The sequence below is a fragment of the Natrix helvetica genome (assembly GCF_964273705.1).
Source record: "Natrix helvetica genome assembly, chromosome: Z".
Taxonomy (NCBI): domain Eukaryota; kingdom Metazoa; phylum Chordata; class Lepidosauria; order Squamata; family Natricidae; genus Natrix; species Natrix helvetica.
In genome coordinates, this window is record NC_138554.1 from 51,089,717 (window position 1) to 51,115,056 (window position 25,340).

The 25,340-nt window shown below is 38.5% G+C and overlaps 1 protein-coding gene across 2 annotated transcripts; it reads left to right on the plus strand.

Moving 5' to 3' along the window:
- Positions 1-23,636, plus strand: ODAD4 (outer dynein arm docking complex subunit 4). Of its 2 annotated transcripts, XM_081933147.1 has the most exons (12): positions 1-130; positions 1,313-1,444; positions 1,845-1,998; positions 2,552-2,613; positions 3,720-3,873; positions 13,380-13,604; positions 14,865-15,072; positions 17,909-17,995; positions 18,771-18,967; positions 19,518-19,618; positions 20,867-20,945; positions 22,980-23,636. In XM_081933147.1, exons 1-12 carry the CDS (start codon positions 17-19, stop codon positions 23,390-23,392), a joined length of 1,926 nt encoding a protein of 641 aa, XP_081789273.1. In that variant the 5' UTR covers positions 1-16; the 3' UTR covers positions 23,393-23,636. The 2 variants fall into 2 exon arrangements, with proteins under 2 accessions (XP_081789273.1, XP_081789274.1); XM_081933148.1 differs by lacking the exon at positions 13,380-13,604.
- Positions 23,637-25,340: the final 1,704 nt, after the last annotated feature.

Here is a 25,340-nt window from a genome sequence, read left to right on the forward strand (position 1 = left end):
TTTGCCTTCTTCCAAGATGGGGGACAACGAGGGGGAAGTTTTGCGGGGGACTTTCCCCAGCCTCTTGGCTGAAGGAACCATGCTTAGCCGGCGCGGGGAGCTCACCAAAGCTCTGTCCTACTACACTTACGTGAGCATTCTCCGTGCGGATATTCGGAGAAGTCCGCTAGATGGACGGGGAGAAATGAGCCTGCCTCCCAGACAGGCAGGCAGGCATCAGAGAGCCGAGAGCTGGGGAGGGTTTAATACTGGAGCGGGAATCCCACGAAGGGCCTTCAAGAGCCTTGTTTGATCTCTTCCCGACAGCAAAGCTGCACAGAGACAAGTTATCCGAGGAGCTGCACGGCAAGCTGGGGACTTGCCCCTGGGTCACCCGGGTAGCCAGATCAGGTTCCCTAGATGTGATGGGTAAAGTTCTGTGCAGTGAGAATTGACTGGGGAATGCTACAGCAGTGGGGCTTTGTAGTTGTAATGCATCTGGCTACCGCTTCTAAGCTCCAGTAATTACGAGGAGCAGCAAAAAGTTAGAATTTTCTGCCTGCCTTTAATTAATTAACGGAATAACAGAGCTGGAAGGGACCTTGGAGGTCTTCTAGTCCAGCCCCCTGCTCAAGCAGGAGACCCTGTACCATCTCAGACAAATGGCTGTCCAGTCTCTTTTTGGAAATCTCCAGTGATGGAGCACTCACAACTTCTGGAGGCTAGCTGGTTAATTGTCCTAATTTCTCCTTCGTTCTAGGTTGCTTCTCTTCTTGGCTGGTGCCAATTTAACCCCCTGGGAAATCTGCCCCCTAAGATTTAATGATTATCCAGATATTTGCTGTTTAGATATGCTATCCAAATAGAGGAGGCAGTGTAGAGAGGTTTGTCAACCTCTAGGCAAAATTCCTGTTTTATTTTCCATTTGATTCTGTGCTCCCTCCTATCTTTGAGATGAAACTTTTTCATCTGTTAATATGCATGTTGCAGCACTACTAAGTTTCCTTTATTACTATTAGAGCTTCTCTCTGTAAACACAAATGGAGGAAAAGGACAGAAGAAGAAAAAGTTGGTGAGAAAGTTTTTTTTTGTGGCACTCACATCAAGAATATGATACTTAAGACAGAGGGTATAGATGCTGCAGAGAACAGGATCACGACATCCAGAGTTTAGCAATATATAACAACAGAATGCGACTTATAAATTACATAATACAATTTACGCATAAAAAAATATATCCCCAATTTCACCAGAGAAATAATGGGTATGAAATGCTCAGCTTGTAGCAGTGATAATATGAGAGAGATTGAAAACAATTATTTTTATGGATTAGGCCTTACAGCTTCAACCTGGTGACAGAAACTGCCTTGTTGCCCGTTCAAAATGCTACTTGAGACTTGGAGATACACAAAATGCCCTAAAAGATGCAGAAGCCTCTCTGACTGCTGACAAAGAATTTACTAAGGTAAGCAAAGATATCTGTTCCAAACCTAGGAGATTTCAAAATTTGTCATTGGTTATCTAGTTTGTTGCTAGAAGGAAGTTATGTCCCCTCCCCCCCCAATTCTGAAAAAAAAATTACAGGTTAGAAAATCATAATGAAAGCAATGCAAATTAGAAGTGCAAAGGGATAAAGTGGAAGATAGTCTCCTAAAAAGAACTAATTAAATAAAATAGTATAAAGCTGGCAATGGAGAAGAGAAAATATTCTTGGATTGTGATCAAATTTCAGTTGGTCACATCTGACAAATTATTGGATGTTGGGATAATTGTTGGATGTTGAACTTGCTGTTCATTTGCGTGTACAATATATATTTCTTCCAATTGTTCTTTTTTCACTCCAATAGTTTTCCTTTCTGTTACAGGGATTGTATCAAAAAGCAGAAGCCTTGTATACCATGGGCGATTTTGAATTTGCTTTGGTATTTTATCATAGAGGGCACAAGCTCCGCCCTGATTTGCAGAAATTCAGACTGGGTATTCAGAAGTCCAAAGAAGCAATTGAAAATTCAGTTGGAAGTAAGTAATATAATTTTCCTTGATATAGGTTATTTTATTTTATCTGTCAGACATTATCTAGATTTGAATGTGATAGAAAACATATGGGAAAAAAAACCCAGTCAAATATTGTGCTGTGTGAGGACTGTATATAATACATGGTCTTCACTCCTGAAAAAAGTAAATAAACCAAAGAATGCATTTTGTTCTTTTCAAAACCAAATAAAGTATTAATTAAGCCTTTAAGAAGAACTTCTTTTGCAATTGAAAGTTTTTTTTACATGCCATCTCATTATTATTTCTCATATTTCTAAAGGAAATAAATGGAATATTTTCAAAATCGTTTCTGAAAAAGATTCTGATTCAATCTTCGGTTTGATAGATTTACTTTCTTTCAGGAACACAAGGGATCATACATAATGTTTCCTCCTCCCAATTTTTCAACCAGAGGGTTGAAATGTATGTGTGTTTTAATAAAGTTGATATTCTTTCTTCCACATGTCCTATTGACAGCTACTTGCTATAGGTGCTTTCTAGGGTCTTCCTGACCTCTTGGTACCTTCTCTGTCTGTAGGCCCATCATCCGTGAGATTGGAAAATAGAGCAGACCTCTGCTTTCTGAGTCGCCAGGCAGAGGTAAGGTCCCTACAGCTTTTTCCAAAGTGATTATTTTGTGCCTATTGTAGGAGTAAATAGAAAAAATGGAATGAGTTTCAAGGCGTTGGGATGGGCTAGATAATAAGAATCGTCGGGTTTTGCAGTTCATTGACCTTTTTCTTGAACCATAATAAGTGAGACCAGTAGCAATATCTTCATTCTCCTGAAAACTACTTTTGTCCTATCCATTTGCAAATAGTTTATACTATGAATATTTTAAAAAATAATTAAAATAACTATTTGTTTTTTATTAGTTTCTGCATAAGATGATATTTGATCAGTTATTTTTCCTGAGCCACTTGATCTTTCCTAAAGGCAAACAATTTCCTAAGTGTTGGATACTAGTGATGATGCCAGGGATATACTATCTAGGCAGACTACAGTAGTCTATTGTACTGTACTGCCTATACCTGATCAGAAATATATAATATTCCATTATTCATACAATATTTTGATGGGGCAGAAACAGAGAATTCACCATGTAGAACCTAACAATGTCAGATCATGAGAATAATAATCATGCAATGATAATCACACTAATGATTGTTCACTTTGCATAGATTGTGAATGTTGCAGTCACATTCTTAAATTCCCTTTATTTAAATTGGACTTTTAAAGTGCCAGATGTTTATCTATTTCTATTTATACTTGTCAACAGTCTAAATAGCTTCATATACATTAGCTAAGCATCTAGAGTAAACCTAAAACAGAAGAGTATCATTATTGCCCTTAAATTGTTTTGGAGGAAGTTGCATAATAAGTTGCATAGAATGCATAAAACAAGGCTTCTATGTTTATAGTTCATACCCTGAACCACCATGCTAGATGAGAGCATGGGTTGACATAATTCTTGAATTTTTAATAATATTATCCCAAACCTCTCAAGTTGTAGAAACCCTCTTTCCAACTCAATCTGAAATGTTCTGTTGTTTTAATCTATGGTCCTGGATCTATTCAGTTTGAGAGATAGCTTTGCTATCTTCCGGGGCTCCTTTTTTGTTTCTTTCTGAAGAAATAAAGCTGCGGAAAAAGGAGAAGTCTAAAAAAATGACCTTGTAAAGTGTGTTTTTCTTTTCTTATGACAGAGTAAAAAAGCAAAGCAGAAACTTCAGATCAGAAAGGATTCAAAATACTTAAGTAAACAACAGGCCCCCGTGAGGAATGAGAAGATGGAAAGGCAGCTCCTGGGAGAGCTCTATGTTGACAAGGCTTTTCTGGAAAAACTGCTCAAGGATGAAGGTTTTAATTTAATGCATTTGTACATTGCGGGGCCTGGGAACCTCAGAATCACACGCCTTATTAGTTTGTCCACCCCTGTGAAATTGACTTTTTCAGGAAAGCAATTTCTTGTCTAGGTTAATGATCTTTTCTGCAATGTGCACTACTAAAATTGTTCCATAGTTAAGGCACATACAGTTTGTGAAGGAATGGTAGCCAAATGCAAAAGCTTGCTAGTGAAGTGCATGCATATTTTAACAAGTTTCAGAATCCTTTACAATATGCAATTTTCTTAGTGGACAAGCCCATGGAAAGGATTATTGAAGGGAGAGAACTTGACTGTTATTGTGGCTCTATGAGATTACCTTCAGATAGAGCTTTCTGGTATTGGTAGGCTCAAATAGAGGGGCTCAAACACCAATCACACACTTCGATTCCTTTCTCCTAAATCTGACTTGAGGCAAGCCATAGTTATTTCATCTTCACAAGAGGATTATAGTTATATTTGCTGAAGAATCCTGATTTTCCTGGTTTATTTCAAAATAGAAAAGGAGGCAGATAAATGAAGCACAGAAAGTGCTTCACAAAAATGAAGCAAGAAAGAAAATGTATGATCCCTTAGTTTCTTACTGCACTACTCAGAGTACTGCACTGTTACTGTATTTTTCAGAGTATAGACACACTTCCCCTCCCCCTCCAAAAGACTGAAATTTGGGTGCATCTTATATTCACAATGTAGCTTTTTTGAAGCTTTTTTCCAGCCCTAATGAGGTGCTAACGAGTGAAGTGAGGCTGCTTTTCTCATTGCTGCTCTCTCCTATGTTAGCGCCTCCTTACGGCGGAAAAAAGCTTCTAAAGCACAGCTGATCATTGGAGGGAGCAGCAATGAGAAAAAGCAGGCAAACCAGGGAAAATGTAAGATCTTTAGCACCTCATTAGGGCTGAAAAAAAGCTTCCAATATTTTTTACTGCAGCATACTCACCCCTTTGGATATCACTGTACCTGAGTGAGGCTTGGAAGAGTAGAGACAAACAAAATGGAGTCTTCAAAAACAATTTCTCAAGGAATGGAAAATCTACTTCTCTCCAATGCAACACATTCTTTTGCAAATTGTGGCTATCTTCTTTGAATTTTCTCATTTAAGCATGCCCTCCAACTTTTCTGTGGAGCAGATAATTTGCTAGTATAACTACTCCAAGTTTCCAGAATAGAAATAGCATCGATCATGCTGGTTGATGATCTAAGATAGAGCTAAGATAGGAAAGTGTACTCCATTTTTGTTCAAATAGACTTTTCACTTGCCCTCAATAATGATTGTAATGATTGTAAGTGATTGTTAATCAGTGAGATCTCACTTGGAATACATAGTCCAGGGGATAAAAAGCATGCGCACACTCAAAACCAGCAAATTTATGGGCTGAAGCTGACCAGACTAAGGATGCTAGCCACATGAACAGCTGGTAGGCAGAATCCCCTCCCCCCCTATTTTCCTTCACCAAAACTAAGGTACTTATTCTCCAGTACGTTTTATACTCTGAAAAATACGGTATATCTGTACTGATTCTGTGGATTTTTTCTCTATTATTTTAAGGTTGTCTGTTAGGTGTGCTGATACTACATATCAACATTAGGACAAGTTCTTTGAAGAAGTTGGGCTCATATATGCATTAAACCATAAAGTGATTTGTTTTTAGTACTACACAATGTTTTTGTCCAGCATTATAATCTGCAATAGGGATGCAGTGGCTCAGTGGCTAAGACGCTGAGCTTGTCGATCAGAAAGGTCAGCATTTCGCTGGCTCAACTCCCTAGTGCCGCGTAACGGCGTGAGTTCACGTTACTTATCACAGTTTCTGCCAACCTAGCAGTTCGAAAGTATGTAAAAATGCATATAGAAAAATAGGGACCGCCTTAGGTGGGAAGGTAACAATGTTCCATGCGACTTCGGCATTTAATCATGCCGGCCACATGACCATGGAGACGTCTTCGAACAGTGCTGGCTCTTCGGCTTTGAAACGGAGGTGAGCACCGCCCCCTAGAGGCAGGAATGATTAGCACATTTGTGCGAGGGGAACCTTTACCTTTACCTATAACCTGCAAACTCTAATTTAAGATTTAGCATTATTTATGAGCCAGCTAATTATATTCAATCCTTAACATCTCCAATACAAAACATATAATATTGGTAGAAGACTTAGTAAAATCACTGTAAACTAATGCTAGTGTTGAAAGAAATGACCTTCTGGGTTCAGCTCCAAGTGGGGAAAAAGACACTGGAGACATTGAGACAGCTTGGAAACATGGTTTTAATGTGGACAGGACCACATGGCTTGAGTCCTGAACAGAAAAGGTGATCACATGCTTCAATGTTGGGGAGAAGAAGAGAAGGGAGGACTGAGATGCTGAGTCTCTGGTTTTATGCCCTCCCTGGCCTTTGATCTTGGGCTTGTCTTCTGATTGGTTGTCAGACTCCCATGGGGCCATGCAGGAGCAATTCTCTAGGCTGCGTTTTGAATTCATGTTTGGTTGAGTTCTCAGATGCCATGTGGCGAGTTGGGTAAAGGGCCAATATTATCATGTCTTAATCCCATCCCACTGGAGCTGAACGTGAGAACTCTTTATTATGTAAAGGGACTGGCTTGGCCACCTTAATGGCTCTTTGACAAAGTGGGTGGAGGCAGGAAGCTACAAGGAGCTATTCTCTCTTTAAACATGTTTCTTCCTTTTCACATCCAGGGAAATGTAATATTCTGCCTTTTCAATATTTCCTAGGATATTTCATTTTTTTGGGAGTGGGCTGGGTGATAACTTTCCACAATCCCTCCCTTTTTTTTCAAAACATGTGAGTGGAACGCACATGTTCTTGACAAAAGATTTTTTTTTAAATTTCTTGATGGAAAGTCATTGAGAGAGACAGCAGAAGGATCCCTTCAGTGGCTCCCAGAGAGCTTTCAACCATGAAGGTCTAACAACCAGGGCACAATTTCTGGAAAGAAATTTACAATATCCAATTTACTATGCCAATTAATATCAGATATCACTTACTGTGAGCTTCCAGACAGGTTTCAAGCAAACAGAAATCCCAAAATTCTTTGCAGCTATGGTTTTGCTTTTTAAATACCTACAGGCTGCCCATTTCCAAGGAATGGTTCTTGAACCTGCCTGAGCTCTTATTTTAGTGAGGCCAAATTGAGTTTAGCCAGTGTGCAATCCAGGCTATTTAGTATTTTTTTTTAAAAAAATACAATGAGCCCGGGGACTTCTACTCATGAGACCACCAGTGCAATATATCCTGCTTTACTGGGCAACATCATGTTTTTGAGTCACAGTCAGGGTTTGAGTTTTGAAGATCCTTTCTGCTACTCTTCAAGTGGGGGAATTGCCTGAGGGGAATTTACTCTCCCCCTTGGGATTAAAAGGAAGATATCACTATTTAGGCTTTTGTGCCAGGGCAAAAATCAACCTAAGAGAAGCTTTGTATGGCGGTAAATCAAGGAGATAGTTTCAGTCTAATTCTGAATTAGGTTCTCTCTCTCTCTCTCTCTCTCTCTCTCTCTCTCTCTCTCTCTCTCCCTCTCCCTCTCCCTCTCCCTCTCCCTCTCCCTCTCCCTCTCCCTCTCTCCCTCCCTCCTTCTGTGTATGTGTGGGTGTGTGGGTGTTTGTGTGTGTGTAGCTGCTTACAGAAAATACAGACACTTTGGACAAAATTTCCCTCCCTAGACAGAAATCTAAGGTGTTCAGAACGTGCTGTGCTAGCCATTTTCAAATACAATTCTTACATGAATACATTAAACAGATTACAGTATAAATGAGACAAGAAAGAAAACCTTACAATAAATTTCTGTGAAGGAAGCAAAGAAAGAAAACTTTACAATCAATTTCCACCTTCCCCCATAGTCTTTACAGCTATCTTCTGGGAATAGAAGAGAGTCTTTTGGTCTTTACTTCTCCATCTCAGGGTCCTTTTACATGTCTGTGGATGGCATTAGGCTTGGCTTGCTGGTAAGAGTGGTCAGTCAGTCTTGATAGTCTGTCCCAGGCTTGGCTAAGTTTTTTCCTCATGTCAGGTTTTATCAAGGGGCTATCACCAGCAGCCAGTTCAAGAGTTATAGTTTGAGCTAGCAGTCCTTTGTTTCTGAGGTTAAAAAAAAAAGAGAGGCCAAGAATACAGTTCTTTACGACATATCTTTAGTCTCATGTTGTGGAATTTCCCCCATTCTGTCCAAGTGTGGAAATCCAAACATTATTTCAGAAGGCAGGCGATGTAAATTTCATGGAACATGACATTCCCACTGCCTCTATGATTGAAACGCTTTTGCAGTAAAATGAGTAAATTTCCAAAAGGGAACTTGTGTTGCAAACAAACAAACAAACAAACAAAATATCATAGGGTAGAGCATTTGACTCATAAGCATTTAAAAATGCACTCAGGCATTAAAGAAGAAGGGAAGAAGAACAGCTTTAAAAAAAATGCAATTAAAAAAAAGAGGTACTTTGAGTCAACACTCCAAAATATCAGATTCCATTCAGAGGGAAGCAAATTCTCATTAAGTATGTTAAAACATTTACAAATGTAAGCAAAATATCTCAAAATCATTTCTTTTTATAGGTCTAATTAAGCATTTTAAAACTCAAAAATTTCCAGAAGAAAAAATCAAAATTGTATTCAGAGCAGACAAGGAACTGTAACTGCATAGCTTTTATATGCAGATGAAAAGATCACAACAGTGAAAGGTAAAGGTGCAGGAGCAGGTCACCCATTTACTCCAAATTTCTCAGAAGAGAGAGAGAAAAAAGTGGTTAAAGTGAGCAGAAAAACTTCAGCCCCCTTTAATGACCCAAAAGGAAGGAGGGAAAGAAAGGGGAGGGGGAATGTACAGAGCCATTCACAGGTATCACTTGGGGCATTTCATACACACCCTTGTGGTAAAAATGAGCAGACACTCACTCTCCTCACCTTTCCTGCTTCCCTCCAAAGAATGACCCAGAAGGAAGAGGGGGGAAATACAAGCAGGCAATCACAGGACTCTGGATCCCTTCACTTATCACTCTCAGGGGCATTGGGGACACACATTCATACTGCAATCAGATCTTGGCTTGCTCATGCCAACCAATCTCATAATAAGTATTTCAGGAAGCTTTTTTTCACAAGCCACCAAACTTCATTTTCTTTTATTAGAGGATCTCACCCTTCCTTCAGGTTTGGAAATGATAACACACATGCATACACACAAATACCATTAAACAACCTTGCAACTTACTGTTTCTTTATTTGAAAGGGAATCTAAGTACATTCATACCAACTTTTACCATCAACATACTCACATTTGCACTGCAATCAGACTGCTTGTGTAAATTAATTTCACATACAAAAATCCCATTTCATTCTTTCTTTATGCAAAGCAATTATTACAATTATTTCAGGGAGCTGTATATAAACCAATGAGCTCCATTTTCTATTATTAAGGGATCTCAACTTCCCTCCAGGTCTGAAAATGATCACACACACACACACACACATTCATGCACAAATACCATGGAACAACACGTTCAGGCCTGGGGGAGGTCCTGTCACTTTAAATCTTCAATTTTCTTTCCTTGGGAAACATGTGGCTTATTCTCCAAGCAGAGAGCAGTTTAAATCCTAACTACACTCCCCTTCCCCACAGCTTCAAGCCCAAGCTGAGAAGCTTACTTATTTTGCCAGCTGGTCAAACATATCACAATCAATTCAATGCCATTCAATTCTACATGTTATTAGTATAGATGCACACCTAAGAATTTTAACAGACGTTACATCAAATTAATCAAGTCCAATCACTTAGGTCTTCCCATTCAGACAAGCTTTACCTTTTTATTACCTACTAAATGTCTTACTTTTGCTCGAAGTTACACCTGTTATTCTATCTCCTTAAGCACTAGATTGTTAATTCCTGATTCTGCCCTGGGGTGTTCCATTTCTAATTTGGATCTGCCAGCGGGACGCTGGCTAATTTTTAAAGATCCAAACTCTTCTAGATGTCCCAGTGAGCGTGGGCATATTTTTAAAGATAAAGATGTCTAAAGACATGTATAGAGATGTTTATCCACACATTGTTTGCATTCAGCCAGGGTTCTAGGTTGGACCTCCCAGCATGTGCTGGCATATTTTTAAAGATCCAGCTGTATGGAGACTTTCATTAACACATCGTTTGCATCTGGGTGGGGCTCTTGATTCATCTGATGATGACCAGAAGTCAGCAATTTTGTTGACAAAATCTAAATCAAAACTGCCTTCTGGAGGCCAGGTTTCTACTTTAGGACCAAGAGAGTAGGTTGGCCAGATAAATGTGAAAAGGGTTTTTTTTTCAGGTTGAAGGCAAATCTTTAGTAGGAATTTCCTTCATCTCATACATGCACACATAAGGCAACACTCTCCTCCTCCCCCCAAAGGGGAAAAAAAACTATACTCACCCAAAGAGTACAATCTTCCAGGGCTGAAAGACATGAGAAAAAGGTTCCCTCCCCCACAGAAAAGGCATTGTTGGAGGATTAGAGGTAAGGGTGGTGGTGGGGGTAGATAGCTTGCAGACAGAGTTTGAAAAATAAAACCATCAGTTACTAAACAGATAAACTGGTAACATTATGGGGATATCACAGATGAGAAATGGGGTCTGGATTCACATGCTTCAGGAAAGAGACGAACAGGTAAAATCATTTAAACACACAATAAATGCAAGGATGAAACTTTTCTTGTAAATGAACTTAAAACATTTCCTTAGTTGTTACTTTAAGGTACAGGGAAGGAAGGAAGAAAGGAAAAAAACTTATCTTTACTCTGTTTCTACTGGCCAAACAAACACAAAGTAAAGACTCCCCCCACCTTCACTTAGTTTTCTGGGCCCAACAAACTGAGCGAAGGCAATTTCTGCCAGTTTACTCTTTTCTTTCATTGAACAATTTAAAATTATTGTCTTTGGATTGGAGACATCTTAGTTACAATTACCTTGAGGGTGCACAAAAACTTAGACACACATTTGCACAAGGACAAGGAGAAAATAAGAAGTGGGGGGGGGGGAGAGAACGCTCAGGTTTACACATCCTAGTCATTCCCTGCACAAATCTGTTAAATTGGGGAAGGCACAAATCTTAATAAACAAACCACGTGGTTGCGTAGAAGACAGAGAAAGAGCCACACAAGAGGAAAAAAAAGAAACCCCAACATTTTCCCTTTTCTTTTAAGTACCTTTATGTAGCCAAATTAGTTTTCCTGTATCATCTTTCAGCAAAGCCCATTTGCCACAGTTTCCTCGCTCTCCATGCCAACCAAGATAGGCATGTGCCTGGCATCCCAGGCTTCAAAGAAATCTCCAAGGGAAATTCCTGTCACCCACGAGCTAAGGCTTCCCATGACCCTTTACATGTAGGGCTCACTTTGGCCTAGCTGGGTGACCCTCCTTAAGTTTTCGGAAGAAAAACAATTCCGGGAAGGACTTCGATTCCCTCAACGAAGTATTTGGCCCCTTTCCTCATAGGGAATTCTGCTAAGGTTTTCCGGATCCAAAAAGGTGATCTGGGGAGTACCTCTGCCCCTCTGCAGTTAGTACCAGCACCTCCTCTCTTTACGCACAATTTCCCATGCTTTGCCATGCTTTAAAATTAAATTTTAGAGAATTAAAATTTAGAGGTACTCACCTTCTTTCCAAGCAGCCTTTGAGCTCAAACTCAAAACCTCTTTAAAACCTTGATCCAAATGGCTAAGGCCAAGATAAAATCCACCACAGACTCAATGGGGTCTGTGCCGCCATGGGAGGTTTACCTGGGCCATATCCATTGGTTAGGATAGCTTGGAGTCCCATCTGTGGGTCGCCAATTGTTGAAAGAAATGTCCTTCTGGGTTTGGCTCCAAGTGGGGAAAAAGACACTGGAGGCAGGGAGGCTTCTTGGAAAGATGGTTTTAATGGTGGACAGGACCACATGGCTTGAGCCCTGAACAGAAAAGGTGATCACATGCTTCAATGTTGGGGAAAAGAAGAGAAGGGAGGACTGAGATGCTGAGTCCCTGGTTTTATGCCGTCTCTGGCCTTTGATCTTGAGCTTGTCTTCTGATTGGTTGTCAGACTCCCATGGGGCCATGCAGGAGCAATTCTCTAGGCTGCGTTTTGAATCCAGGTTTGGTTGAGTTCTCAGATGCCATGTGGCGAGTTGGGTAAAGGGCCAATATTATCATGCCTTAATCCCATCCCACTGGAGCTGAACGTGAGAACTCTTTATTATGTAAAGGGACTGGCTTGGCCACCTTAATGGCCCATTGGCAAAATGGGTGGAGGCAGGAAACTATAAGGAGCTATTCTCTCTTTAAACATGTTTCTTCCTTTTCACATCCAGGGAAATGTAATATTCTGCCTTTTCAATATTTCCTAGGATATTTCATTTTTCTGAGAGAGGGCTGGGTAACTTTCTATACTAGATAAATTGGATAAGCAATACTTGATTCATCATCTTTGCCTGATGAAGTGTTCTAGATTATTTGAAATCTCCATATTTTTATAGATTCTAAGACAGCTGCTGGATATGTTAAACTTTTGGTGTCATAATTCTTAGCTGGTATACATGTTGGCTGATCAGTTGCCTCTACTCAAGAAGAGTCACAAATAACACACCAAACTTACTCCTATGAACCTTGCATATCTACAGAGGTCAGTTTTATTTCCAGAGAGAGATTAGCCCATATTGTAAACCTGTAATATTGATTTTGTGAAACAACCACTTTACTTCAAACATTTTGAATTGGTCTCTACAAGGATTTTTGTTTTGGTTATTTGTATTTTAATAGAATTTTTGGTTAAATAATTTAAAAAGTAACTGAAATATTTTTCTAAGGAAATTTCTTTCTCTGAAAGGCTTCTTTCATCTTTGTGCTTACTTGTGGGGAAAAATTGCATTTCCCCCCCTCAGATCTTTTTGTCCATTAACAACAACTCCTTTAGTGACCATTCAAAGTTACAACAGCAATGAAAAAAGTGGTATATGACTGTATTTATGACTGTTGCAGCATTCCCATGATCATATGATCAACATTTTGATGCTTGGCAACTGATTCATTTTTGATGATTGCCGTCTCCCAGGGGATACTGCAACCTTCATAACCTTCTTGCAACCTTCTAACAGGCAGTCAGTGGGGAATCCAGACATTTAACAGACCTATTACTAATCCACTGCAATGATTCACTTAAGAATTGTGGCAAGAAAGGTTGCAAAATGGGGCAAAACTCAGTTAACAACTGTTTTACTTAGCAACAGAAATGTCAGGCTCAATTGTAGTCATAAGTCAAAGACTACCAGTATATCAGCCTTTGGAAGTTTTTCTGTAAATTAACCTCTCTTTCAGAAGTCTGGAAAGCATTTATAGAGGAAATTACATTAGGGAAGAGTACTCTGAGTCAAGCAAGTATAGTAGGTTAACACCAACAGGATTGGTAATATATATATATTACTTATCTACCCAATAACAACTCGCCCTATTTTTGCTCTGGCTTTCTTGCAGAGTTGATCAAAAGTGTAACCAAGCAGGGAGTAACTGTTGGAGACTTACTTCATGAGGGTCTTTCCTACCTGGATACTCGCACAGATTTCTGGCAGCAGCAAAAACCTATTTATGCCCGGATCAGAGATCGCAAGCTTATGTTGAAAAGATGGACCCGAGGTCAGAAGCGGAAGCCCTCTGAGGTGGCAAGATACATACTAAAGAGCATGGAGGACATTGATATCCGTAGGTGGCTCAGGTGAAAATAGGAAGCAGTTAGAATTTATTAATGGGATTGTTTGTGTGCTGCCTCAAATAAGAGAGCACTGCAATGTTTACAGAACAGGGATTGTCCTAAACAAGAAAATGTGCTTTCAGGATCCTTCAAATTTGTTTTTTGTCAATTCTTTGGAACGATATACTGTATGTAATATATATGTGACTTCTTAATATATAGAATCAGAGGTGGGTTGCTACTGGTTCGGCCCGGTTTGGTTGAATTGGTAGTGGAATTCAGGCCTGGGTCACAGAACTGGCAGTGGTCACCATTTTGGTTTTTAATGACTGCGCGTGCGCAGTTCACTGTAAATTGTTCTGCGCATGCGTGTGCGGGTTGCGAACTGGTAGTAAAACCAGCAGCAACCCACTCCTGTATAGAATGTAATATTTTGGTATATAGAATCATATTTCTTACTAAGAAAAAAGTCCTCAGTACCTATTAGTAAGTTCTTTGACTCATACTTCTTACCTTCTGAGAACTACTAAAGTATTATCTCCTATAGCTTCCACATGTGCTACCACTAGATGGATTGATCTCCATCTAGTGGTAGCACATCATATATACATAGAGAGAGATTTATGTAGTCAAATCCTTTTTACTGCTTGAAGAAGAGCTCTAATAATTGACTTTAGGAAAAAAAAGTAGTATTTCTGCTAATAGTAGCAGATTCCAAAATCGGGTTTTTGGCATTATCTGAATTTCTTTTGACATTTTCTGCCATTGGCAAATTTAAGAATATAAGAGAAACTCTGCTGGTTCATCTATAATCTAGCATTCGGTGTCACTCATTACCCAGCCAAGTTTGTTCATGAAGTTCTCATTCATGGAGAGATTTGGGAGGGCTTTTTACTTAGAAAAAAAAAGAATAATGCAATTTGATGCACAAGTTCAATAAATGATTAATTCTTCATTACAAGCCACATATAATCTAAAATTATAAGCAATGCATGGAAGTATCCATGATTTTTCTTGCTGATATTTGAGCTATATTTTGTGATTTAAGAGTTATACAGGAATGAAATATAATGGCCATTTATTGTCTTACCTTTATGAATGTATCTAGTTTCTTTTTAATACCACCTAAACCAGCTATTATGCTCAACCTGCTGAGAAAAATTTGATAAATAAGTATTTCCTATGATCATGCTGAATCTCTGTGCATTGTTTCTATGCATATATGCTTGATTAGCATATTTACTCATGCAGAGTAAATTTTTTCTCCTAAGTGCTGACCAGTGGCTGCCCTGAAAGAAGTTTCCAGAAAGCTGAGCAAGTACTGAAAAAAATCCAGAGCTGGTCCGATGATGAAATCCCCAACAGGAGTGAGCTGGTTGGAAATCTTTACAGCTGCATTGGAAATGCTCACATTGAGATGGGGAATATGATGGAAGCTTTGCAGAGCCACCGGCTAGATTTGGATATTGCCAAAGAAAAGTAGGAAAGAAGCAATCATTCAGTTTTTGTCTTTCCTGGGAAAAGCAAAAGCAAGGGCTATGTTAGCTTGTTAACAATTAGAAATCCATGTGTGATTAACATATCAGTGTATGCAATTTCCTGTGCTCCTCGGAGGAAAATTTCCATTGCTAGACAAGTCTGTCCTGTCTAACTTCCCTACAATATCTCTACTATCTTGAGTGCAGAGTTATTTGCAGCGGAGTGGTTAAGAAAGATAAAAATAACTGGAGTTTTCCACTGTACTACCCACTCTCAATTGCTGAGGCCCTTTAATGACATTTTATGATTTAGAGACACAAATTCCAAGATTTATGATAAACCTACAGTTTCAAGATAATAATTTTACTGAATTAAATTTTACTGAATTAAATTATTTTTGCTGTGATTTCACTCTCCAATAATTAAAAATATTCAGCATTAGCCATTAAAAAAAGTTGAATTGCTATCCTTGCCATATTGCTCTCTTAAATATATGAGAAAAAATATTTTTGTATAAAGATATTCTTAACAAAATTTTAAAAATGATCCATATCATGTAATTGTTTTCTTTAGTCTTCTTTTTAAATCAGTTGTTTGTCTTTCCTGGGAAAGGTGTTGATATAATTGATTTGTTCTTATAATACTTTAAACAGCAGCATAATGCTCCAAGTTTGATCTGCTGCTTTGCCCTGTTTGAAGTAGAGATAGGCAACTTTGGCAGAAGCAGAAAATATACCCATCTTTGAGAGAAAAGCTGTTTTGATCAATGACCAGGATAGTATGAAAAAAATACAGTAAAATACAATACATTCACCATATAAAATCAATAAGGGGAACTAAATACAATGTGAAGTTACAGATGTTAAATCTATAAAAACAAACTCAACTAAACCTATACAGGTAGTCCTCGGGATACATCCAGTCACTTGATGGCTACTCAAAGTTACGGCAGAACCTTCATATGAGTCTGTTTCAAAGTTATGGTGGCTGCAATGACCCTGCAGTCATTCATCCTTATGACCAACCACAAGGATCCCACCCTTTCACTTCTCCCTCCCCACCATCCTGTCCTGACTGGATCCTGCAGCACTTGGGCCCGCTCCCCATACCTCCTGGAAACAGCTGCCATTTTCAGTGCCTCAACAATTTCTTGAAGAAATGGCAGCTGCTTTCTAAGCTTTCTACTCTGCTCAGTTGGCTGTTGAGAGATTGCAAACCTTTCCTGCTCTTGCTAAGCTTTTGGAAAGCCAGCTGCCTATATACAAAGGTGCCAGCTGCAGGATGCGCTTCCCCAAGTTTTCCCCTTGCTTAAGTGCTGCCCATAGGACAGCCTTTAGGACCCAATGTCTGCTGTGGTCATTTGTTGCACATTTGTGCTGTAGCCACTTTTTCTTTTGAGCTGGATTTTTTCCCCAGCTCTTCCACACAAAAACAAGTTGCAGAAATATTTTTTTTCTTGCATCCTTCCTTTCCTCTGCTCCTCAGCCTGGCAGTCACTTGTCAAAGTAAGAACTTAGAGTTTTTATCATCTATTTGCCAGACCAACAGTAAATGAGGTGGTTAAATGGGATCAAGATTGGAGGGCAGAGATGGAGTTTACTTTCAGCACCTTGGGATAGGAGGGAACTATCAACAAGTATGCCCTCCCAGGTTTTTTTTTTTTGTTTCTTCATTGAAATGTGGGTTTCTGGGGGAGGGAAGGGGTTAAGCAAAGGAAACGTTGCTCCTCCCAATGTCCAGCTGAGGGGGCAGAGATCCTTTTCCACAGAGGCTTGTTTGGAAGCCTCTCTGGTATTAGAATATGGCACTAGGCTTAATCTAACGGGGCTGTTCCCCGATTGGGATGTTTCTGCTTTGTAAAGCCATTTGTTGCTTGTCTACCTCTGAATTCAATAAGATGGCAGGCTTCCCGGAACTTCTCTCACCCATGAAGTATCCCATGCTCACTTAATGACCCATGCACTTGAATAACTGGCACTGGGGGAACAGGGGCTGGGAGCCATTAAGTGAGTCTGTCTTACTTATTGGTTGTCACCACTTGTGACTAATGGCCAGCCTCCATTATGTTTGTAGATCGAGGACTACCTGTAAGCCTACAAATTTATCAATATAAAAAACAAAGTATTATCCTGGTGTATTAAGTAAGGTGCAATAAAATTTTGTATGTAAATTTTAATGTGTAAAAATGCAATATTTAGTAGGTATATATTCTCATGGACAATTAAATAGATATCCCCTTTTCATATCTATAGGCAATATAGCAGTAATTATAGTAGGTGTATATTCTCATGGACAATTAAGTAGATATCCCCTTTTCATATCTATAGGCAATATAGCAGTAATTATAGTAGGTGTATATTCCCATGGACAATTAAATAGATATCCCCTTTTCATATCTATAGGCAATATAGCAGTAATTAGAGACATTAAAGAAGACTCTACTGTATCACTTCTCTCAGACAATACATATTAAAGATGAAATAAGTCTGAGTTCCCTAGACAATTTGCTAATAGCATTTTTTTTAAGTCTGCAAGGCAAAGTTACCAGAGCAAAATAGTGTTTGAAGATGATAAGGGGTATTTGCATAGGCACATAAAAATAGGCAACATTGAAAAGTTTCTTCTGCTAAGTTTTGGAGATGTAAATTGGGGCTGCAAAATGGAGGCAGAGGTCACAATCTCACTACAAATCATAAACTGCTACTCATGTTTTAAAGTATTGTACGCATTCATAGAGCCCTATACATTAGTGCATAGATATAATATCCAGGATTGGTGATGGCTGATGGAGTATTTTTGAAATAGTAAAGGAACTTTTGCTTTTGTCTTTTTGCAGCAACTTGACTGATGCCATTTCCAGAGCTCTTGACAACATTGGTCGGGTATATGCCCGTATGGGCAACTTTCAAGAAGCCATTGACACGTAGGTGGAAATCAAACAGTGATAAGACCTTTTGCCTTCTGCAATAATAGACTTGACCATTTTGTCCTATTTTAACTTCACCTGATTATAAATGATCAAGGAGAGCAATGTCAGTTAAAGAAAAGTAATGATATATTAATAGCTGCTAGAACTGATTTGTGCCAGGGGTCAATGATGGGAATCCAGGTTAGTGGGAACCTGTAGCCTCCAAATGCTATCCCACCAATCCTAGCCAATACAAAATTATATCATTGGGAGGTACAGGGACACCCTCACTCAATCCAATAAATGTCCCAAAGAATGAGATGATACAAAAAAAATTAATGTTAAAAGCTGAAACTGCTACATTAAATTTTTATTATTATTATGGGAACTTGAAATTATTCTTTTTTTCTGAAAACTGGCTTACCATTCATGGATGCTATAACTAGCAGTAGGCTTGAGGATAAAGATGTTTGTATAATCCTCACCACTGAAAAAAGCTAAGATTTGCCTCCTGAAGTCTTAGCTGCCAACTCCCAACTGTGACAGATATCAATCATCTCTCCTTTAGGCCCCACCATTTTCATCGCAACATGTAATCTCTGAATCTCAGGAAAGTTGAGAGATGTGTTACAATTGTATACAAATGGAAATCAGGGATCGATCCTAGGAGCGTTGACTATACTGTTAACTGTTCTGGGCTTGGCAGAAGCTTTATGGGAGTCTAGAATAATACTTTTAAGAGGCTAATTTTTTTCTGTAAATAAATCTTTACATTTCTTTTTTTGCAAAGCTGGGAGGAAAAGATTCCTCTTATGAAGAGTAATTTGGAGAAAACCTGGCTATTCCACGAAATTGGCAGATGCTACCTAGAACTGAGCAAAGCAGCTGAAGCTCGAGACTATGGTGAAAAGTCCTTGCAGTGTGCGGAGGAAGAGGGAGATATTGAGTGGCAGCTCAATGGTGGGGTACTGGTGGCACAGGCACAGGGTAAGTTGCTTTGCATAAGATTTACACCCCAAAATGTTTATCTTTACTGGCTGAACTGGGTCTCTTTTACATAGCAGATTTCCTTCTTCTTCATTCTTCATTATATAAAACAATATCTACAGATATATTTAGCTTGTAGAGAAAATTGCCACCTATTATTCAATTCAACAACTTCAGTTAGCCAAGTTATTGACAATCATATACATGCTCACTGTTAAAATACAAATAGATCCAACTCAGATTGCTGTTTAAAACTACAGGATTGCTTCTATGTCTTGAAAACAGAGAGATCTCTTAAACTTTAAAAGGATGAAGGGAGACAGCTAAACACCTAGACAACTGCTTTTAATTCCTGCATTCAAAAGAATTTGAACTAATGAACTCTGTTGTTGTACAAAAGGGTAAAATCGTCATTGATATTAAAAATTAAATACTAAATACTAAATCCTGGGCAGTAAAATCTGTAGTATCCTGTTTCCTGCACCGTACACAGTAATAGTTTGAAAATGTGTCACACTATATGTGTAAATTTTTCTTTATCTATTCACAGTGAAACTGGAGGATTTTCAGTCTGCAGTCACATACTTTGAAAAGGCTCTAGAGAAGGCAAAACGTATCCACAATGATGCAGCTCAGCAGGCAATCATCATTGTAAGTAATACAAAAATGGAGGCTGGGAAAAAATTGCAGGAAGGATTAGGACCAGTGATTTCTTTTCATGATAAGTTGATAAGTTGGGACTTCCCAAAGTGTAACTTATGGCTGCTATGAGTTTGAAAAAGTAAAATAGTACATGACATGTGATGCCCCTGTTTGGGAAGATAGTAAATCTAGATCATCACAGGAGGCATGAGGAAAAGCTATTATGAAAGCAAAAACATCCCTCCATTGTGCTACAATACCTTTGATTTTAAAAATGGAAGGAAATGCAGTACTAGCTTTAATAGAGAATTAATTATACAAGTAATCTGCATTACAACAGTTCATTTAATGATCCTTTGAAGTTAGAACAGCACTGAAAAAAGTGACTTAAGACCATTTTTCACACTTATTACTGGTGCAGCACCCCCTTGTGATTTACATTAGGATGCTTGACAACTGGTTCATATTTATGATGGTTTCAAAGTCCCGAGGTCATGTGGTCACCTTTTGTGACCATCTGTCAACTAAAGTCAATGCGAAACCAGATTTACTTAACAACCTGGGTTACTAACTTAACAATTGCAGTGATTCACTTAACAAATGTGACAAGAAATGTCACAACATTCACTTAATGAATTTCTCATTCAGCAACATAAATTTTGGGCTCAATTGTGATTGTGAGTTGAGGACTACTTGTATTTGGAGAAAAGTAATATTTTACACATGAAACTAAACAAAATATTGGGATACAGACAGATAAGAAGTGCTTTCATAGGTTGCTTGTAGTTTCTTGAAATTGCTGGGTGGCTATGGGAGAACTCAACAGAACTCAACTTTTGTTCTAAAAAGTCAATAAGGCTGGGACCCATATTTGTCAAGAGCTCCTACATTTTCCTTCAATTTCTGATCATCTGCTGCACAAGTTACCTGATCCAACCACTTAATTGTTTTCCCAGTTTTCCACTCATAGGACCATCAGAGTCTTTTGACACCTTTCTGATGACTGGAAGATGCCAGATAACTAGGTTTGAATTACATATGTGAATTTCCTTGTGCCACTGTCTTTAAAGAAACAAAAGAGGGTTCCAACTCCAATTCCTTTACTTTTCCTCATTAATCATATTTTGCAAGTACACATATTTATGACACTGCTTCAATGTGTAAATTGTACACTAATGAAACTAAATGTGCAAGGAGAGTATCTCCTAAAACTTTTCTGAAGATTTATATAGCATTCAGACTATATTTTTTTACCAGGCTTTGGATGAAGCCAACAAAGGGTTCATCAAAGAGTTGAAAGAAGAACAGAGACTTGAGAGGATGCGTGAATTGAAAGGTTGGTGTATGTACCAAATTGATTACAGAATATTCCAGGCAAACATGTTTTGCCAGGGTTCCATTCCTTCTTTCCTGGTTTTAGTCAGTTGTGGTATAGTAACATAAGCCAGCTTGATGGTCCTTCAGTTATGAGGGTATCGTAAGGATTGATATTTTCCTCCCACTGCTGGATTTTTAGTATCTGTAAGAAATTACTAAGAGGTCATCCAACAATTTTGGATGTGGTTGCACTAATGTGCTAAGAATACTAATGTATCTATTGCTACCTTGAATTGTGGGGAAAATGGTATTAAAGTTTCATCCTGGTGTCTGAAGGCTGCAAGAGTCCAGATGGAAGGCAACAGCTCAGATTTAACCCAAGCAAAATGGAGTTTCTATCTGTACATTGGAATTCTCCTTAGGTGCCAAGTGGTGTCCCTGTTGAACAGGCATTACCTGTTCAGGTATAGGTTTGTGACTGAGGGAGTTCTCCCAGACTCAGAGATTCTGCTTGAACAGCATGTAGACGCCTCTAGTTGGGAAAACTTTTAACCAACTTTAGTTTACACACCAACTGTTTTCTTACCTGGTACAGGCAGGATTAATGATAGTAAATAATATTTTCACAGACAATGTGTTTTACATGGAACTCTGTTTAAATAACTATTCAGAAATTACAATTAGTCAGGCTAAGGCATCTTGTATCTTAATTGGCTCCCACTTTCGGAGCAAGTTGCACATATATTGTGGGCTGTGCACTGGTTACAGTCAAATAGACGTATATGTGTCTACAAAGCTATGTATAACTTGACAACTGAGTGCCTATGGGACTTTCTCCTTAACTGGATTTTATATAGCCTCTTAGATATTGTAAGAAGAGCCTCCTTGTTGACCCATAGTTTTGGAATTTTGGGGAATCAATGTTAGATGCTGCTGCTTTTCCATAGCAATTATGGAATTGATTCTTCCTACCCCCTCTATGGTAGAAAATAGAGGTTCTGAAGAGTCTTCAGTAACATCACTTGCATCTTCTGTTCTTATCATTTTCTCTTTTACTTTGCTTTTGGTTTTGTTTGGGTCATTAAATCTTAACAACATTTCCATAGCATAGCCTTTCCGAGATGACTAAAAGTCAGCTCAGGGTTATAGAATAGATCATCCTATTCAATGTATGAAATATGATTTCAAAACTGAATAAAAAATGCCACGTTCCAATTTTTAAATCTAGAAACTACAGTATCAAAACAAGATTGCAAAAGTACTGTTATAGCATACTATGATGCCTGTGGTCTCCTAGAAAAATAAAAAGCAATGAGAATGTGATACCCATCAATTTAGCCATAAGAATGCTATTTTTTGAGCTGTATTTTGTAACAGACATAGAAAAAAGAAGCAACAGTCAATAGTATTTCAGAATGTTCAGGGATCAAAAACGGATTAATTAAAAGAAGTAATACATTATTAATGCTATTGTGCTGAACAGAAATTAAAGGATAAAATGTTCAAATAGACAATTTTAATTAAAATTACAAAATCTCTGATAAGTCTCTATTACCTGCATTTGTAAATAAACACTACAAATGTATTGAATACATAATAATCATGTCTCAAAAAACCATGGGCAACATTAAATATTGGAATGCAATGATTATAGCTTCTGTATTAAAAGTGAATGAATAAGCATTGCAGTTACACAGAAAAGCTTGCCCTGTAGGTGGCAGTATTTCTCCAGTCTCTTATTCTTGGTTGGTAGAATGAGGATTGTTGAGTAGCCTCCTGTCTTTGTATTCCTGATAAGTTAGGAATCTACATATCCTTATGCCTACTGTCAAAAAGCGATGGCATTGTAGAATAATATAGCTGCCTTCAAGTTCTGAACAGGAAATCAAAAGCCATCCATTTATGTTCCCTTTACAATTGGACTCACTTTGGGTTTTTTTCCCTTCCTTAGTAATCTTGCCTTTCCCATAGTTGTAAAATGGAAATATGGCTGAGAAGTCATAAATCTGAGAGTAGAGATGGATGTAAACTTTAAAATTCTATTATTTCCCAGAGTTAGAAGATGAGGAGGAGGAAGAGGAGGATGAAACCCTCAAGAGAGATGCAGATGATAAAGAAAAAAAGGAGGAAGCTGAAAAACTGGAATCTGAAGAAGTGAAAGAGGTATTACCCCAAGAAGAAGAAGAGATATTACCTCAAGAAGAAGAAGAGGTATTACCCCAAGAAGGAGAAGAGGTATTACCCCAAGAAGGAGAAGAGGTATTACCCCAAGAAGGAGAAGAGGTATTACCCCAAGAAGGAGAAGAGATGCCAGTGCCTGAAAATGGGGAGCTACAACAGATGGAGGGAGAACCAGATCAAGGAGAAACTGAAAAGAAAGGAGAGGAACAGGAAGAAACTGGGGAAGAATCTGAGAAAGTATTAGAACCTGACCCAGAAAAACTAACTGAAGAAACTACAGGATAAGACTGGTGAAAATTGCTTTTGGTTTGTAATTTAGGAACTGTTTTCTTGTGGTAATCAATTTTGCCTCACAATATTTTCTCCCCACATTATTGCTTGTGATGTTCAGACTACTAAATAAAACACAAATAAAATAATTGTTAAGTGTATAATTTTATAAAGAGATTGCAAGAATATAGGACATATATTTTCCATGTAGGACTCTTATAAAAGTTTAACTAATTCAAATAAAGAGCAATAATTCTGAGCATATTTCATTTTATATTTTATATTGCTTTTCAACAAATAGCTCAACTAATTAAAATTAATCTTAGCTGCAAAACAGCTAACTAATTGAAGGAGTCTCAAATCAGTTCACATTATAAATCTGAATTTAGGCAAAAACAACAAGCATCTGCAGAATGAAATATTTCAGTAGTAATAATTTGGGATATTAAGTTGCACAAGAGATCATGTTATACAAGCAATTTAGATGTGAGTTCTACACAGCTTTGGGAATTTCCTTCTGCAAAAGCTGAACCATATATTCAATACTTTTCTATGTAGAAGAGAAGATACTAAGAAATACATTTGTGAATGCATGCAAGTAAAATAAAAGCTATTCAGAACCTAATAGTAATAGACATCTGTATATGAAAATGCTGCTTGTCAGTATCATAATTCCTTGGCATGAATGGGACAATTGTATTTTTCTGGGCACTCATACATAAGAAATTCAGGAAAGAAGTGAATTGTCCCAATCAAACTATTGTTGGGAATCAGCATTTTAGAAGTGGAGCTTTTTCTAGGTTAAGATTATCCAGAACAGGTCTTTTAAACATATCCTACTTGCAAATTTCAAAAATCCTACCTTATCAATAACTTCCCTAAGCATAATAATTTAGTTTGATTGCTTTGAGAATTAGTACCATACTTTTCAGAGTATAAGACATACTCCTCCTCCCTAAAAGAGGGTGGAAATGTTGGTGCTTTTTATACATTGAATGCAGCCTTTTTGGCCTCATGAAACCCAGCCCCATGCATCACGTTTTCGCCAAAAGCAGGCTTGTTTTTTTTACAAAACGGTGCATAGAGGGTTTGGGAGACCTGCAAAGTGCTACTAGGAGCTGGGCAGGGCAAAAATATGATGTTTGAGGGGTTTGGGAGGTGAAAAACAGGCCCCTTTTCCCCAAAAACTGCATTTTTGCCCTCCCCAACTCCTAAAAACACTCTGCAGTCCTCCCAAACCCTCTGCGTGTTCCGTTTTTGGCCTTCCAAACTATGCAGGAGCGCCATTTTTGCTCTCCTCAGCCCTCAGAAGCACTCTGCAGGCCTCCCAAACCTCCTTGCATGGCTCGTTTTTTTAAAAAAACAGGCAAAAAAATGGGCCCGCTTTTGGCCATCCAAGTCCCCCAGGAGTGCAATTTTTGCTCTCTCCAACCCTCAGGAATACTCTGCAGGCCTCCCAAACTCTCTGCACAGCCCATTGTTTAGAAAAATGGGCCTGTTTTTGGCCTCCCAACCCCCCCCCGGGAGTGCTGTTTTTGCCCTCCCCAGCCCCAAGGACCACACTGCAGGCCTCCCAAACCCTCTACGTGCCCCTTTTTTGGCAACAAATGGGAGACGTAGAGGGTTTGGGAGGCCTGCAGAGTGCTCCTGGGAGCCAGGGAGGGCAAACACTTTTTTTTACTTGTTTACCTCTTCAAAATCTTGGTGTGTCTTATACTCCGGTGCATCTTATAGTCCGAAAAATATGGTAAGTTGACTAGAGAGATTAGTTCCAGAATCTGCCATTGCCTATATTAACTTACACAAGATAGGCTGCTCAGGCTACTTGTGACCTATCAAGTAGGTTTATGCAATCTGTGGGTATATTTTAAAAACGTCTGTGAGAAAAATAAATCTCTATCTCATAAAGGAACATGAAAGATAGAAAGAGAATCAAACTTTTGCAAAAGTTTACTCTAAATAA